We start from the raw sequence: 15,081 nt of genomic DNA, 5'->3' as shown, positions 1-15,081 counted from the left end.
ACATCCACACATACATGTGGAGAAAAAAATACTAAAAAACGAAATTGCACAAAAACTATATTTTTATAAAATGCAAGAATAAGCATATGATAGTGCAATTTTGGTATTCAAATATAATCTACACCTATATTGTGTAGTATTTGTGTTTATAACTACACACACAACATCCACATATAACTACACACACAACATCCACAAACACACGTAAAACAGAAAAGAAAAACTGATTGTGCGGAAAAACAAATTGAGTCGCCTGTCCAATAGCAAATTCGGCTAAGAAATCCCTAAGCAAACTGCCAATCAGAAATGACGACCTCGCGACCACCTCTGCTGTGGGAGATTCCCCTGGATGTGTTTGTTAAATCGTTGACCTTGCCTTGAAATATTTGCTCATTGACTTTTTGGCAAGGTTTAGAGGCGTGACTTTCAAAATCACTGGCCTTTTATACTGGCAGATCCAAATCGATATGGTTGTCCCGTGGGAAAAAAATTAATATGGTTGTCAACCAGGGTGGAAAGAGAGGTGCAGATTCCATCTAGCTAGCTATCTCTATCTGACCAACTCTACCTAATCGATTAACTACTCGTTCATTTTCGCTAACAAGAAGATCGCCACTTCTTTTCGACATATACAGCACTGCTGATCGACGGTGAACTGCACATGATTGATTGATCTGGTGAACCGTGCCAACATCATGTCGCTAGTATGGTTCGCAACTCGCACTCATGTCGCCATATGCGATGGGCATGGTTCGTCCTCGCGTCCAGCGCAAACGAGACATCCGTCTTTGTCGCCGAACACATGGCATGTGTTTTAAGCTGATCGGTTTTTTATTTGGAGTCGGTAGACATAAACGATTCTCTTAGTCGGAGGCAGCGGACGTACACGGCCGGGACGCTCTACTTATTAACTAGATAAATCATTTTTTTGAGCATTTATTAACTAGAGAAATCATTGTACGTACTTTTGTTGATATGCACGGAAGGATCTAGAAGGCTCTCACTTCGCACCCCCATCCAAGCTACGTACCGTGTCGCCATACAATTTCTAGGGAACGCATTGGCTGACTGCTCGCAAAAGATTTGCTTTCTGCTCACGATCACCACATACGTTACGCCCATTATCCTGTTGGACCGTGTCCCCGCTTCACTGGTTATGCCAAACATACAGCCGTGCTAGTCCATTCATTGTTCGGTGGTGAATATGTCATGTCTAGTTTGTATACGATTAGTCGATTATATATACAATATATTGCTTACTTGCACTACCTTGCATGCGTAGCTAATCCGCATACGTAGCACCGTATTATCTCGTTAGCTACGTTAGCACATGTGTCACGATAGTTAAAAATACAGCACTCCCTCTATAAAAAAATAAATAAAGATGTTTAGATCACTACCCCTTTCTAAAGAAATACTCCCTCTGTTTCTGAATATAAGTCTTTTTAGAGATTCTAGTATGGACTTACATACGGAGCAGAATGAGTTGATCTACAATTTAAACTATATACATCTGTATATATTATATAGTTTGTGTTGAAATCTTTAAAATGACTTATATTTAGAAACGGAGGAGTCTAAGAGTGTTTAGATCACTAAAGAGTACTTTGAAAAATTACCATAGGATGCTGCTCAACGGTTCGTCCGCGCGGTACATGCATGCATGCATGTTCCGGTTCGTTGCACCGGCATAAAGCTCTCGGCCCCCGTGCGAACTGCCACCGGAGTTCAAACCGTCTCGCGAGTACCTAGGTGCGTGTCGAGCTCCCCCAGCAACTCATCACCCATCGTCTTGTCAACCGCGCCTCGATCGGGAGAAAGAAGTCGGTGCCCGCCCACACCCCTAGCTCTCGCATGCACACCACCACCTTTGGTCCTTCTGATCCAAGTATCCAACAAGTGTACACGCACCGCCAAGAAAACGGAAAGAAATGAAGGAAAAAACAATACGATTTTCTCGGTCCTGGGCCCTCAAGCCGCAGCCCTGGTTGGTCGGTATGGGGCCCGCTGGGCTCAGTCACGGGCCGGAGCGACGCGAATGCCGAATGCCCATGGCCGGCGGGCCCACACGCGGCGGGACAACAACATCCCTGCCTGCCTGCCTGCCCTGCTCTGTTCACCTTTGGCTGCCCGCTGGTTGGCTGTCTGTTAAACTGTTTACGACAGTGCTCCGTTCAGTGTTCAGTGTTCATCACCTTGGCCTACTTTGGTTGTCAGTTTTATGCAGCTTGCAGGTTGGAGTGTTTAACCTGTGGGCACGCCTGGGACTGTACCTAATTGGCACTGGAGAGGTAGAGCCGCCGCCCCCTGAATCCCTGCTCAAATCAGTCGACAGTCGGTAGCACAGTGGTGGACAAAAACAGCATGGGCCGTTTCAGCGATTGAGGGGGACTGTTTGTATTGCGGTTGGTTGCAAATGATGGAAAGAAGGTGCTGTTTCCTGAACTTCGCAGCCTGTGTACAACTGAACAGCTGGTGCATTTGTTTGCTTCCGTGCCGATCCGGTTCTGGCACCTCAATCAGACCTCGCGAGTTGGCAATGCTGTATGGGGATGCCCCATATCATGTCACTTCAATTAGGATGCAAATAATGTTCTTCGTCTTTTTTGTATTAAAAAAGGGGAAATGTTGGCACATGGTGACAGTTCAGCGCTAAAGAGGAGTACATACTCCAAAATGTATTTCGCTCCTTTTTTTTTTTGTATTTTCTCATGTTTTCACAAATGATCTAAGTTCACGGATTTTATAAGAACAATCCGCAGAAGACTTCTGAACCTCCGTAAATGTGCGTTACTAGGTGATGCCCCGTGCATAGCTGTGAGAACCTTGGTAAGAACATGCATAAATAGTTGCTAAAAACATCTAAAATTAATGGAAAGTAAATGTAAGCTTAAAAAAATAAAAATACAAAGGGTATAAAAAGGGAAAAATGAATTGCATTTAAAAGAATGTCATTCCAAACAAAATGTGAAGGATGAACTCTAATGCAAAAAATAGCTTATGACTAATATGTATGGATTGATGATGTGGTAGCATTGCATGCATATAGAGAAATGCAAATAAATATAAATTATGGTTTTACATGTATGACTTACTTATGTGGCATGGTTGCATGCCTAGAAATAAAATAGATAATCGTTGTAGCTATTTTGAAATAGAAGATTTATGTATTGTGGTGCACCGGGCGCAAAGGATAGTATATGATGTTTTCTAAAACTCGCAAAACCATATACAAAACAATTCCGTCCCATGCCTCGGCCATCTTACTCATAATTCATTTATATTCATATATACTACAAGTTGGCAATCCTGTATGGGGATGTAAAGATAACATCGATGTCATTTTAGTTCCTTCACTATGGGAAAATACTCGTGTGAACCTGGTGGTAGATGAACTCTATAAACTATTTTCAGGAAAAATAGCAATTCATGAAAACGATAAAAATCTTTGAAGCTTTTTCTTGAACAAACTTGACTTATTATCCTACTTGTAAAAAATATAGAGAAAAGAAACTGCCGTAAAAAATGAGAGCACAAAAATAAATTGTCCATGACAATGAAGAGTACACCTAATATATTGCAGATTTTGACTTTGTGCTGGACAGTACCACTCCCAAAAACTATTTGCAAGTAGGACAACATATAAAGTTTGTTGCCAACAAATTTCATGATAGTTCGACCATTTTTTAAATTACTATGTTTTTGAAAAACGGTTTCATATGGCCCCATGTTCCAAACATTCCCCTCCCTTAACTATGCACATAAATAGTACTCTTTTTGTATGTTACTTAAAGGTTATCACATACTAAACAAATTGAGATGAAAATTGGTATATATTGATTTTTTAATATATTTTTAAAATTAAAATGCATCAAATTCACAAAATTTCAAAAGAACAACCTACAAAGTACTTCTGAGCATCCCAATCAAACTACTCTTGCGATGAATATTTCATTAGATATGCTATTTTACACCCCTACTGAAATTAACTCTGCTTCATTCGTATTTTGCTCCAATCGGGAGCGTGTTTGGTAATGCTTAAATTTTCTCCTAGATCTTGTTGTTTTGAATCCCGTCCCAGATTTAGTGTGCTCTCATGTAGTTTCATCGTTTTGACTAAATTGGAATTGGTTATTGTTTTTGTATGTTGGGTAAAATAATTCCCTTTTCAAGAGTAGAATATATTTCCTAGTTATATTATAACTTCTTGTATGTTTGAGAATAGAATGCGACTTTAACATATAAGATCTTCAATATTTTCATTGTAATTTCTATTTTGATGCTTCTTCTATCTTTTACATGGCTCATATATGATATATTTTTACATTTTATAATTTATATAAGTTATAGTGTCTATTAAATGTACTTTTAATTGCAAGTGAATGGTAAGATCCAGGTTTTGCTTCTAGTATTGATTTTGACTTGTTCCGGAAATTATTATTTATGTTTCTATCAATTTATTTCTACCGCTAACCGTGAACTCAATGTCGATGTGTCTTCATAAAGTACACCGTTTACAATGATGATTCATCCCCATTTTCTCCAAGTTACTTTTGTTTGTTATATTTTTTACAATTTGAATGTACATGAGTTACATTGTTTATTACCTACATTTTTAGCCACTACCGGTGGAATTGTTTGGCATGATTTCCTCGACTTCTTTCGTTTACATAAACATATTGGGACTTTTTTCTTTTGATGTCATTTACTTTGTAATGCAGTTGGCTTACAACTGTTAACATTCAATTGGTAACAAAATTTCGATGAAGTTGAATTCATTTTGAGTTGAATGTGAAATATACGGTCCCTTTATGTCAAGCACCACATACAATGCAGATGTACATTTGCTAGTTTTCGTAGGAGAATCTATGTTAATCCATAACGGCAATAAAAACATACATCTCTCGACTTTCAACATCTGGTCTCAGAGAGTTGCTTTGATACCCCCTCCCCCAAAAGAAAAATTTTAAAAGGGTATTTGCGTACCTTACTTGATCTAATCCCAAATCAAATTTAGATCGCGTTAGATCCTAATCCGCCTCTATCTCGTCATCTCACCGGCGCCTCATTGAGGGGAAATTTCCAGTTCTCTTGCGCACAACAGAGTTGCTTTTCACGGACTTTATTGGCAAGCACAAAAAGGGAAGCACAACGTGTGGCCGTCGTGAGTAGGCGATGATCTCCAACATTTTAAGCATGTTCAAACAGGTCACCTACTAGGGCTGGTCGAGATGCAGTGTACTTCATCAGGAATATCGTGGACTAAAAATCTATGGGCATCAATCTTAACTTTCACTTCAATCTCGTTTAATTTATGCTTGCAGGAAAGGTTGCCTATAAGTTTTTACATTGAAGTTAAATTGACTAAACCACTCTTTTAGTTGAAAGGGTAAGTTGTAATCTTTGATTTGCTGCGTGGAAGTCGTAAACTTTCTTAGAGGGGGCAATACCCAAGCATGGCTAGGGTTTGCTGGCAGATATGACACGTACACATTCTCATCAATCCACATGTTACACTTGACACACTCCCACCATATCACAAATAGTTGTCATTCTCCTAGTTTTGATGTTGATTAAGATGCAACTTTGATACCCACTCATTCTATATACAAGGCCACTTCATTCTTTTTATGTGTAACTTTGATTGTTAATTTTACCAATAAAATGTGAGCTATATGTCACAAAAAGTATGCTATTGGACTCACATTTCAAAGAACTTCCGTTTGATATAATTTTGATGACATATAACCCATATCGTGTTGAACAAAATTATATGTCACAGTTTTCGTAAGAAAAACAAAGTTGCCTTGTACGCAGAAACAAAAAGCCAATTGGATATACTCCCTTCGTCCGGAAATACTTGTCATCAAAATGGATAAAAAGAGGTGAATCTAGACGTATTTTAGTTCTAGATACATCTCCTTTTATCCATTTTGATGACAAGTATTTCGGGACGGAGGAATACATCCTCGATCCCATAATTTCACAAGAAAAACAAAATGTCCATGTAAGCAGAAACGAAAAGCCAATTGGATAAGCACCATCTATCCCCTAATTTCACAGGGAAAACAAAGTGGCTTTGTATGCAGAACGAAAGGCCAATTGGATAAACATCCATGATCCCCTGATTTCACAAGAAAAACAAAGTGGCCTTGTAAGCATGAACAAAAGGTCAATTGGATAGGCATCCTCGATAAGCCTGTACGTGCGGTTTTCGGCGCTCCTCCGCCCAGAGCTGTACGTGTAGCACTCTAGAGTCCAGATCTGAGCGTGGAACCTCGATCGGACGGCCAGAACGCTTCGTACCACATCGCCAGATCCGAAGCTCTGACACCACCGGCCCACCCGCTCTCCCACTCTCCCACTCTATAAATTACGCACCGCTCCCCTCCCTCCCCCCACAATCCTCCACTCCGACCAGAGCAAAGCTCAGAGCAACGCTCCCCCGCACTGCCCGGCAAAATTCCGTCGCGAAACCGCACCGGGAGCTCCGTCCGGCCGCGCGCGATGAGCTTCTCGTCGGCGTGCAAGCAGCAGGTTCTGGGCGCCGGCGGCGAGGAGGCGAGGGAGGAGGAGGGGGCGATGGAGCTCATCCCCGGCCTGCCGGAGGAGGTGGCCGAGAAGTGCCTCCTCCACCTGCCCTTCCTCTACCACCGCCTGTTCCGCACCGTCTCCTCCAACTGGAACCGCTTCCTCACCGACGCGCCGGGGGCCGCCGCCAAGGGCTCGGCCCCGCCGGCGGCGACGGCGACGGTCTCGCTCTCCCTGCCGTTCCTCTTCGCCTTCGCCTTCGACCCCGTCTCGCGCCGCCTCCAGTGCCAGGCGCTCGACCCCTTCTCCCGCCGCTGGCTGCTGCTGCCCCCGGTCCCCTGCGGCGCCGCGGCCGGCTCGTTCTCCGTCGTGGGCCTCCCCGCCCGCGGCGAGATCTACGTGATCGGCGGCGTGGAGGAGGGCGGCGACAAGGCGGTGAGCAGTGTGGCGGTCTACAGCGCGGCGACCAACGGCTGGGGGCAGGTGGCCGGCATGAGGACGCCCAGGGGCTACATGGCGGCCGGCGAGGTGGGCGGGCGCGTGGTGGTCGCCGGCGAGGACGGCGAGGCGGAGGTGTTCGACCCGGAGTCGGCGCGGTGGGCGCCCGCGGCGGCCCGGGGCGGCGCGGCCGTGGCGAGGTACGACGCGGCGGCGGCGGGCGGCAAGCTGTACGTGACGGAGGGGTGGGCGTGGCCGTTCGAGCGCGCGCCCCGGGGCGCGGTGTACGACGCGGCGGCGGACGCGTGGTCCGACATGGCCCGCGGGATGCGGGAGGGGTGGACGGGCTCCTGCGCCGTGTCCGGCGGCCGGATGTACATCGTGGCCGAGTACGGCGAGTGGCGTCTCAAGCGGTACGACGAGCCGCGGGACGAGTGGCGGATGGTGGCCGGTGGCGGGGTGCCGCAGGAGGTGCGGCGGCCGCACGTGGTGGCCGGGCAGCTGGAGGAGGTCGGCGGCGGCAGGCGCAGGATCTACGTGGTCGGCGCCGGCCTCGACGTCGCCGTGGGCACTGTCTTCCAAGACGGCGCGGCGGAGGAGGAGCGGGTGGAGTGGGAGGTCGTGAAGGGGCCTGAGGAGTTCGTCGGGCTGGCGCCCTGCAACGCGCAGGTCCTCTACGCCTGAGCCGCCAGCCAACCTCGTCGGCGCCAGTCACCGGCGGGGGAAAGGAAAAAAGAGACCCGACCCTGGGCCCGCATGTCAGCCACTACCTACTAACGCCTCCGTCATCACCGAGCTAGTAGCTCACTGCTGACGCCGCAGCGGTCGGGCAGCTACTACTACTGCTGCTAGTACAGCCAGCCGAGCGCACGGGCGGGCGGCGAGGCCTGCCATGCGGGCCCCAGTTGCCATCCACCGGAGCGAGAGCGTCCGAACGTGTCCTTTATGCTTGCTGAGCAGAGCAGAGCAGGGGAGGAAGCGTGCGTGCGTGCGTGCGTGTAAAGAGCAAAATGATTACACCTGCAACCAGCAGTCCACCAGACTTTATTTTCCCGCTTTATCAGAGCATTTTCCGCTTGCGTTTTGTACCCCGTAACAAAGCCGCTTTGGACTTGGAGCGACGGAGTGGAGTGAGCTCGACGTCAACGGCATACACATGTCTGGGCAGGCAGAGCCAGAGCGAGAACGAAGGAGAAATACATATTCCCCGCCGGCCCGTCGCCCCGGGCTTGTCATATTTAGCAGGCGCGCATGACGGCCGATCGATCATGAGCGGGTGGGCGGTTGCTTGCTAAGCAAAGCACGAAGGAATCCATCCATGGTGGACCATTGTTGGTGCGGGGCGGGGATGGGACGGGGATTGGGAACGGATCTGCGATCTGGACGGGGCTGGCGGAGCTGCCTCGACGGCGACGGGTGTGCGCCGTCCTCTCGCTCTCGATCGACCCCGGGGTGGGACGGGACGGATTGGTATCTCCTCTTTTCCTCCTGGCCCGATCGAGTGGAGTGGCTTCTTTTTCCTTCCAATTCCAGCGGGGGCGCGGGCGCTAATCATGGCGCGACGGCGACGTCTGAGGCCCGGACCGCGCCTAGTGGGGGAGGGCGCGGGATGGGGCACGCATTATGGCGGCGTCGCGTGGGTGGTGGTGGCAGCCCGCTAGGGCCCTAGGGTCCTCCTAGCTAGGTAGGGCAATGGTCATCCATTACCCACGTACTCTAGGCTAAAAATCTTACGGTATTAGGGTAAAAATATGATAAAAAAGGTTACCATGTGTATATAAATAGGGAAATCTGAAACCTATTGGGTAGAGCTGGTACGGGTATGGAATCATATAACTCATACATACATATCCATGTACACATATAAAATCTATGTGAACTCAAAATTATCTCTACAGCCTACACTACTTTGTCAATGACTTTGTAAACTCAAAATGTATGACTATGTGTTGTTATTTATGACTATGTGATCTTGTTTTGATGTATCGTTATTTACGAGAAAGTGATGTTGTTTGTGAGTATAAGTTGTTTTTATAATCTATTGTTGTAGTTATGCTTATATGTTCCTGCGGGTACCCACCCTGTCGGGTAGTGGGCATGGGAAAACATTGTACCCGCTAGCGAGTATGGGAAAGGGTGGTAAGCTCAGGAGAGATGGGTAAGGGTATGGGGTGGCTCCACCAATACCTATACTCTGTGGGTGCCATCCCTACTCCTAGCGGTACTACTGCACAATCGGACTTTGATTCGACTTTTTTTCCAGTATATAAAGGTTTTGTAGCATTTTTATTTCTTATTGTATTTCCCGTAGGTAGCTTGTTAGAAATGCTAGACTGAAGTCGATATGGTGTCTTTATTTATGCTTCATTTTCAAGCTATTCTTCCAGACTTTGAACCTCCTCGATTTCATCTATCGAGACAAAGACTACAGAGATCCAGTGTAGATTCCTACCGTCTTATCTAGACTTGAGTCATATCCATTTTGGTCGGCCCACGATGCACACACACAGTTGCCAAGACGGCTAAAAACATGTGTTTTCACTTAGCAAAACGTAATTCCCCTATATGTATATCGTTCTCAACATCAACTTATAATTCAGGACATGCATGTTTAACCCAAATCATTGCTAGCATTCCACTGGAAGCACGAGAGATCATGCGGTCTAGTAGGAATCGGTTGATTGTTGGGCATCATCCAAGATCATAGGATAGGGGGAAGTCGGGATGGATGGTGGTTGTCAGGCATGCTCGAGTTGGATGGCAACAGAGGTTCTGCTGCATTTTTACATGTCAGAAAAAATGTCTGAATGTATGGCATATTCTATAAATCATGTCTGGAAAATCTGTAGTCACTACCTTGCATTTTGTATGCCCTTTCCAATTTACTACATGTCAACTTTGATTTTTGATGATTTGTTTCCTCAAGTTTTTTGCATCATACATGCATGGCAAATTTATATTAATTACCTGGTACTTTTTATGCCTTTTTCAAAGCACCATATGGCAACTCAGAATTTGTCTAAATCTTATATACATAGAAACATAGCAAATCAGAAAATTGTTTCTAATTGTCACATGGATAATTCAAAAGTTCCATGGTATATTTAGGTTTTCACCCATAGCAAATTTGTCATGATTGTTGGATAAGATTATTTATAGGTTGCCCATGGATAATTGCATTTTTCTCTGCATGTTCATAACATGACAAATTCATAACGTTTTGCTTTCCAAACATGGCTAATTTTATAAAATCTTCGTGCATGTCAACAAGGAAAATCTATGAATTTTTAAACTTTTCATATGGCAAATTTATATATTCTGGACAATTTACACACAATTTTGTAATATTCACATAACAAGTCTTACAATTTTTCCTTTCTAAAACATGATTCTTCTAGAATATTGTTTTGCATTCATCACATGGCATTTTTACATTTACTCCGTTCCTCTTCAATGATGGCAATTTTAGGGAAAAAAATCATGCTTTAGATGGAAAATTCACACATTTTTACATGAATTTTTTTTCCCTGGAAATGTTTCCAGTTGTCCGATGGAAAATTCTAGACATTGTATTTTCTTTCAATAAGAAAGTTGTTCTCTCAAATAGAAAATTAAGAGATATTTCTCTTGATCACATGGCAAATTTCATAACATTTTTTCTTCCACACTTGGAAAATTTAGGTCTTTATCTCATGCTTGCATGTGAGGCTTTGCAAACTTTCTCCCTTATTCATGGAAATTTTGGGGATGTTTTCTACTTTGCCCATATCAATTTTACCATTTTCTAAGAATAATCTTTTCCAGCCTCTTGGAAATTTTGTAAAAAAAAGATACTTGTCACATGGAAAATTAAAGAACATTTTTGTCCATTTTCAATCATGGAATATATATATATATATATATATATATATATATATATATATATATATATATATATATATATATATATATATATAATTTGCATATAATGTGCACACTACATATCCTTTTGATTTGTTTCACAAAGTTTGCCCTGTTATCCTAAAAAACATGTAAATTTTTTAACTTAATATTACTGGTTCATGACAAATTAAAAGTGAAAATGTTCTCACAAAAAAACGGAAATTTTTGTAAAGCTACATGGAATTGTTTTTGCAAAATCACATGGAATTTTTTTGAATTTTTTTATGAGTTAAGTCATATGTCAAAATTATTTTCTTACTCTATAATGACAAATTTTATTTTGTAGCATGGCAATCTTTTGTGACATGCCCATTTTTACCATGAAAATTCTTTTGTTTACTTGTGAAGTCATATGGGAAAATTCGATGCATTTTTCCTTTTTCAATCATGGAATTTTTTACATAATTTGCATATAATGTGCACATTGTTTATCCTTTGGTTTATTGCACAATATTTTCCATGTTATTCTAGATTATTTTAGGCAACATGTAGAGCTTTATTGATAATGTGGCAAGTTTATTAACTTGTTATTGTTGGTCCATGGCAAAATAAAGAGAAAAAATATCTCACAAGACACAGTATTTTTTTGCAAAATCACATGATATAGTTTAGAAATTCATTTTTAGAGAAAATTGCATGGCTAATTAAGTACCATGGAAAACTATTTGTCTTACTTTTATGATATCAATTTTGTTTTTGTAATTGGAAAAAAATGAACATGGCAAAAAAAATTATAACATGGCAAATTTATTTGTACACACCACATCATGATTCAATTTTTTAGCATAGATCACAATTTTATTTTTAGTAAATTATTTTTGGACCATGACAGTTTAATTGTGCGCATCATTGAAAAATTATTGAACAAACCATGGTAAATTTATTTTTAATACCACGGCAAATTATTTGAACATACCATCGCGATCTTATCTTAACATACCATGGCAAACCTTTTGTGTTTTTACGATGGCATACTTGGCATTTTATATGCTACATAACATGGCAACTCTATTTGTGTTTAATCTTTTTGTTTACATCTTTGTTTTTTTTTTGTTCAAGGGAATGACGATGAGGCTGGATATCCAGTAAAGGGCCTAGTGAGCGAAAACATTCGTTTGCCTCCCTTTGTGGGCAGAGCAATTTGTTCGCGTGGAACATCATATGCGTAGTGAAATCCAAAAAATAAAGTAAAACGTTATTTCACTGAAATATTTTCGGCGCTGTGGCTTGCTCACCTGGGGAAGAAAATTCGGTGTCTTGGACGGTCCGGTGTTTCGCTAACACGAAGTACAGACCTCAACGTGAATGATAGATTTTCGGGCTGAAAACCAGTTACCGCTCGCATGGGTAGCAGTAGCACACACGTACAACCTTTGTTTTTTTGGAGCTACTGGAGCACCGTCATGCTCCTGCGAATACGTATACACTCATTAGTTTTTTCTTTAGGAACGTATACACTTATTGTAAGGAAAGCGATCGGGAGGAATGATTGATGAGCAGTAAAGAAATGGGGGCAGTTCGTGCGCGCATGGCAGGACACAGCTGGGGATGAGCTCAGGTGTGTCAGTGCGCGCGTGTGCTGCCTGCCTGCCTGCCTGTGCACGCTCGTACAAAGTCTACTTAATCCTCCTTGATTAGATTTTTTTTTTACTATATAGTACTAGTACTTGCCAATGGATCGAAGAGTTTTCAACTGATTTAGGACTAGTTTATGTCTGCACAGTGCCAAAGAGAAAGTTGAGACCTGCGGGAAAGACAGCTTCGAGTGCGGCAGATGCAGGTCCCGGAGCTTGCTTGCTTCTTCTTCGCCGTGGGGATGGCACTGAACGTACCCAGTACTAGTTTAGTTGCGTGTGAAGGAGGGGCGATGTTTCGTGACAGCGATCGCGGACGCGGCACCCTGACACGTAGGGTGAATAGCGACAGGAGGATGTCCATATAAGAATAGCCCGGAGGACAAACTAACAGTCGTCAGACTCAGAGGCCACTAGCGTGCTCTGATCTGACCAACGGAACGGCTGGCGCAGCGGTGGCATGTAGGATCAGGATAACATTGTGGAAATGTCACTGCAAATTGGACAGATGCCTCCTGCTCTTCTGAATTCCCCAGTTGCGGTGTAAACGTGAGCTGCCGTGCGTGTGGCCAGCAGCGTGCGCGCGCGCAGGGCCGGCAGGTGGCCTGACGCCAATCGAGTTTGTGCCAGTTGATATCAATGGCATGCAGGCGCCACTTGCGCCAGTTGATGGCCTGGCCAGGCCACCTCTTCATGGGCAAGTCAATCATGCGGCGACACTTGAAACTGGATGGCCGGTGGCAGAGCGCAGCAATCGTGACGCCGCCGTGCTTGCGGTGCGGTGCGCACGGAGGTTGGATTCCTCCGCTGACTCTTCCTCGCCTCCGCAACTCGATGACGCTGGCTCCCCTGCTCGTGTCTCCTGAAAGCTCGTGGCCGTTGGATCGAGAGATCTTGGGGACGCAAACGCACGCTCACACGTCAGAGGAAAAAAAAAGAGGCGCCCCGTGTTTCTGCAATGTTATATTGTGACGATGTCTTGTCACCATGTCAAAAGATGGCGAAACTCGCCGGCGACGCCATCCGAGTCCTATGACGTCACCGTGCCAAATCGACCATCACTGCATTTTCAATGGGCGCTTGCTATTTATAAGCAATTATATTTGAAAAACTATTTATAAGCAATTATGTCTTGACGTGACTTTGTTTTATTGTCGTATACCGGTGTCGTTTCACCCATTTATGGGTGGAGAACTTGTCGTTGTCTCGGTTGTGATACCAGAGGCTCCACAAGAATCCGTGGAGAGATCACTCAGATTAGGATGGACTTTCCATAATGCTTGTTGTGCTAAGTCGATCATCACTAAACGCAAACACATGCCCACACGTTAGAGAAAAAAAGTGCCTTGTGTTCCTTGTTACCTTGCCAAACATGACGAAACTTCGCGGCAACACCCTCCGAGTTCTATGATATCATTGTGCTAAGTCAATCGTCACTGCGCTTTCGAGTGGTGCTCACATTTATAGGCGGTCCTGTCTCGCCACAATTTTATTTTGTTCCCATATTTTGTCGTTTTATATCCTTATGCATGGAGAACCCGTCGTTGTCTCGTATATGATAGCGGCGGCTCGAGAGGAAATATGAAGGAAGAGAGATAACTCACATTAGGATGAGCTTTCCCTGATTGTTATTGTGCTAATCGATCATCACTAAACCCAAGAACACGCGTACATGTTAGAGGAAAAAGAGTGCCTTGCGATTTCACGTTACATTGCCAAATATGGCGAAACTCCAGTTCTCTTATTGTGCCAAGTCAATCGTCATTGCACTTCCAATTGCTGATAGCTATTTATAGGCAGTTCTGTCTAGCCAAAACTTTATTTTAGTCTCATAATTCTATCGTTTTATCACCACTATAGGTGGAGAACTTGTCATTGTCTCGGATGTGACATTGACGACTCCAGGGAATCGGAGGAGAGATCACTCACAAAGTCACAATAGGATGGGATTTCCATAATAGTTATATGACTAACTCGATCATCACTAAACCCAAGCACACTCTCACACGTCAAAGGAAAAAAAATGTGCATTATGTTTCTTGTACCTTGCCAAATATGATGAAACTCGGCGGCGATGCCCTCCAAGTTCTGTGAGGTCAAGTTTCACTTGAGCTTACTTTTAAAATTCTTATATATTTTCAAAAAATACAAATGCATATATTCCAAAAAACTAAATGTACTTCATTTTTAAAATATTTACAATGAATTTTTAATAATGTTAGCAGAATGTAAAGTTTCTGTTAGTGTAAATCTTTATATCATTCAAAAATATTTTTGTGACATTTAAAAAAATGTTTACGTGTTTCTAAATGTATGTAACTTTTTATAAAAAATGTTGTACATTGTAAAAATGCTCGTCTAGTTCAGAAAAATGTTTTTTGGTCAATTTAAAAAATTAGGTTCCACTTTCAAAATGTTCATGCATTTCAAAAAATGTTTTTGACTTAAATATATATTTGTACAATATAAAAAATGTGCGTGTACTTAAAAACATATTTGTATCAGTCATAAAAATGTTTTGACTTGTATTTTAAAGAAATTATTAATACATATTAATAAATATTCACAAATATGTATTTGAAAATGTTAATCATGT

General features: G+C 43.2%; 1 protein-coding gene across 1 annotated transcript; it reads left to right on the top strand.

Moving 5' to 3' along the window:
• Positions 1–6,413: 6,413 nt before the first annotated feature.
• On the top strand, positions 6,414–8,053 carry LOC119340780 (F-box protein AFR-like). Its single transcript, XM_037612697.1, has one exon. The coding sequence runs from the start codon at positions 6,508–6,510 to the stop codon at positions 7,651–7,653; it is 1,146 nt and encodes a 381-aa protein (XP_037468594.1). The 5' UTR covers positions 6,414–6,507; the 3' UTR covers positions 7,654–8,053.
• Positions 8,054–15,081: the final 7,028 nt, after the last annotated feature.

Source organism: Triticum dicoccoides, chromosome 7B (assembly GCF_002162155.2).
Source record: "Triticum dicoccoides isolate Atlit2015 ecotype Zavitan chromosome 7B, WEW_v2.0, whole genome shotgun sequence".
In the NCBI taxonomy this organism is placed as follows: Eukaryota; Viridiplantae; Streptophyta; class Magnoliopsida; order Poales; family Poaceae; genus Triticum; species Triticum dicoccoides.
Note: the sequence above shows the minus strand (reverse complement) of the source record. Positions and strands in the feature narration are given on the sequence as shown.

Coding starts and splice junctions, on each gene's coding strand:
- LOC119340780 (XM_037612697.1), top strand. CDS start 6,508: ATGAGCTTCTCGTCGGCGTGCAAGCAGCAGGTTCTGGGCGCCGGCGGC.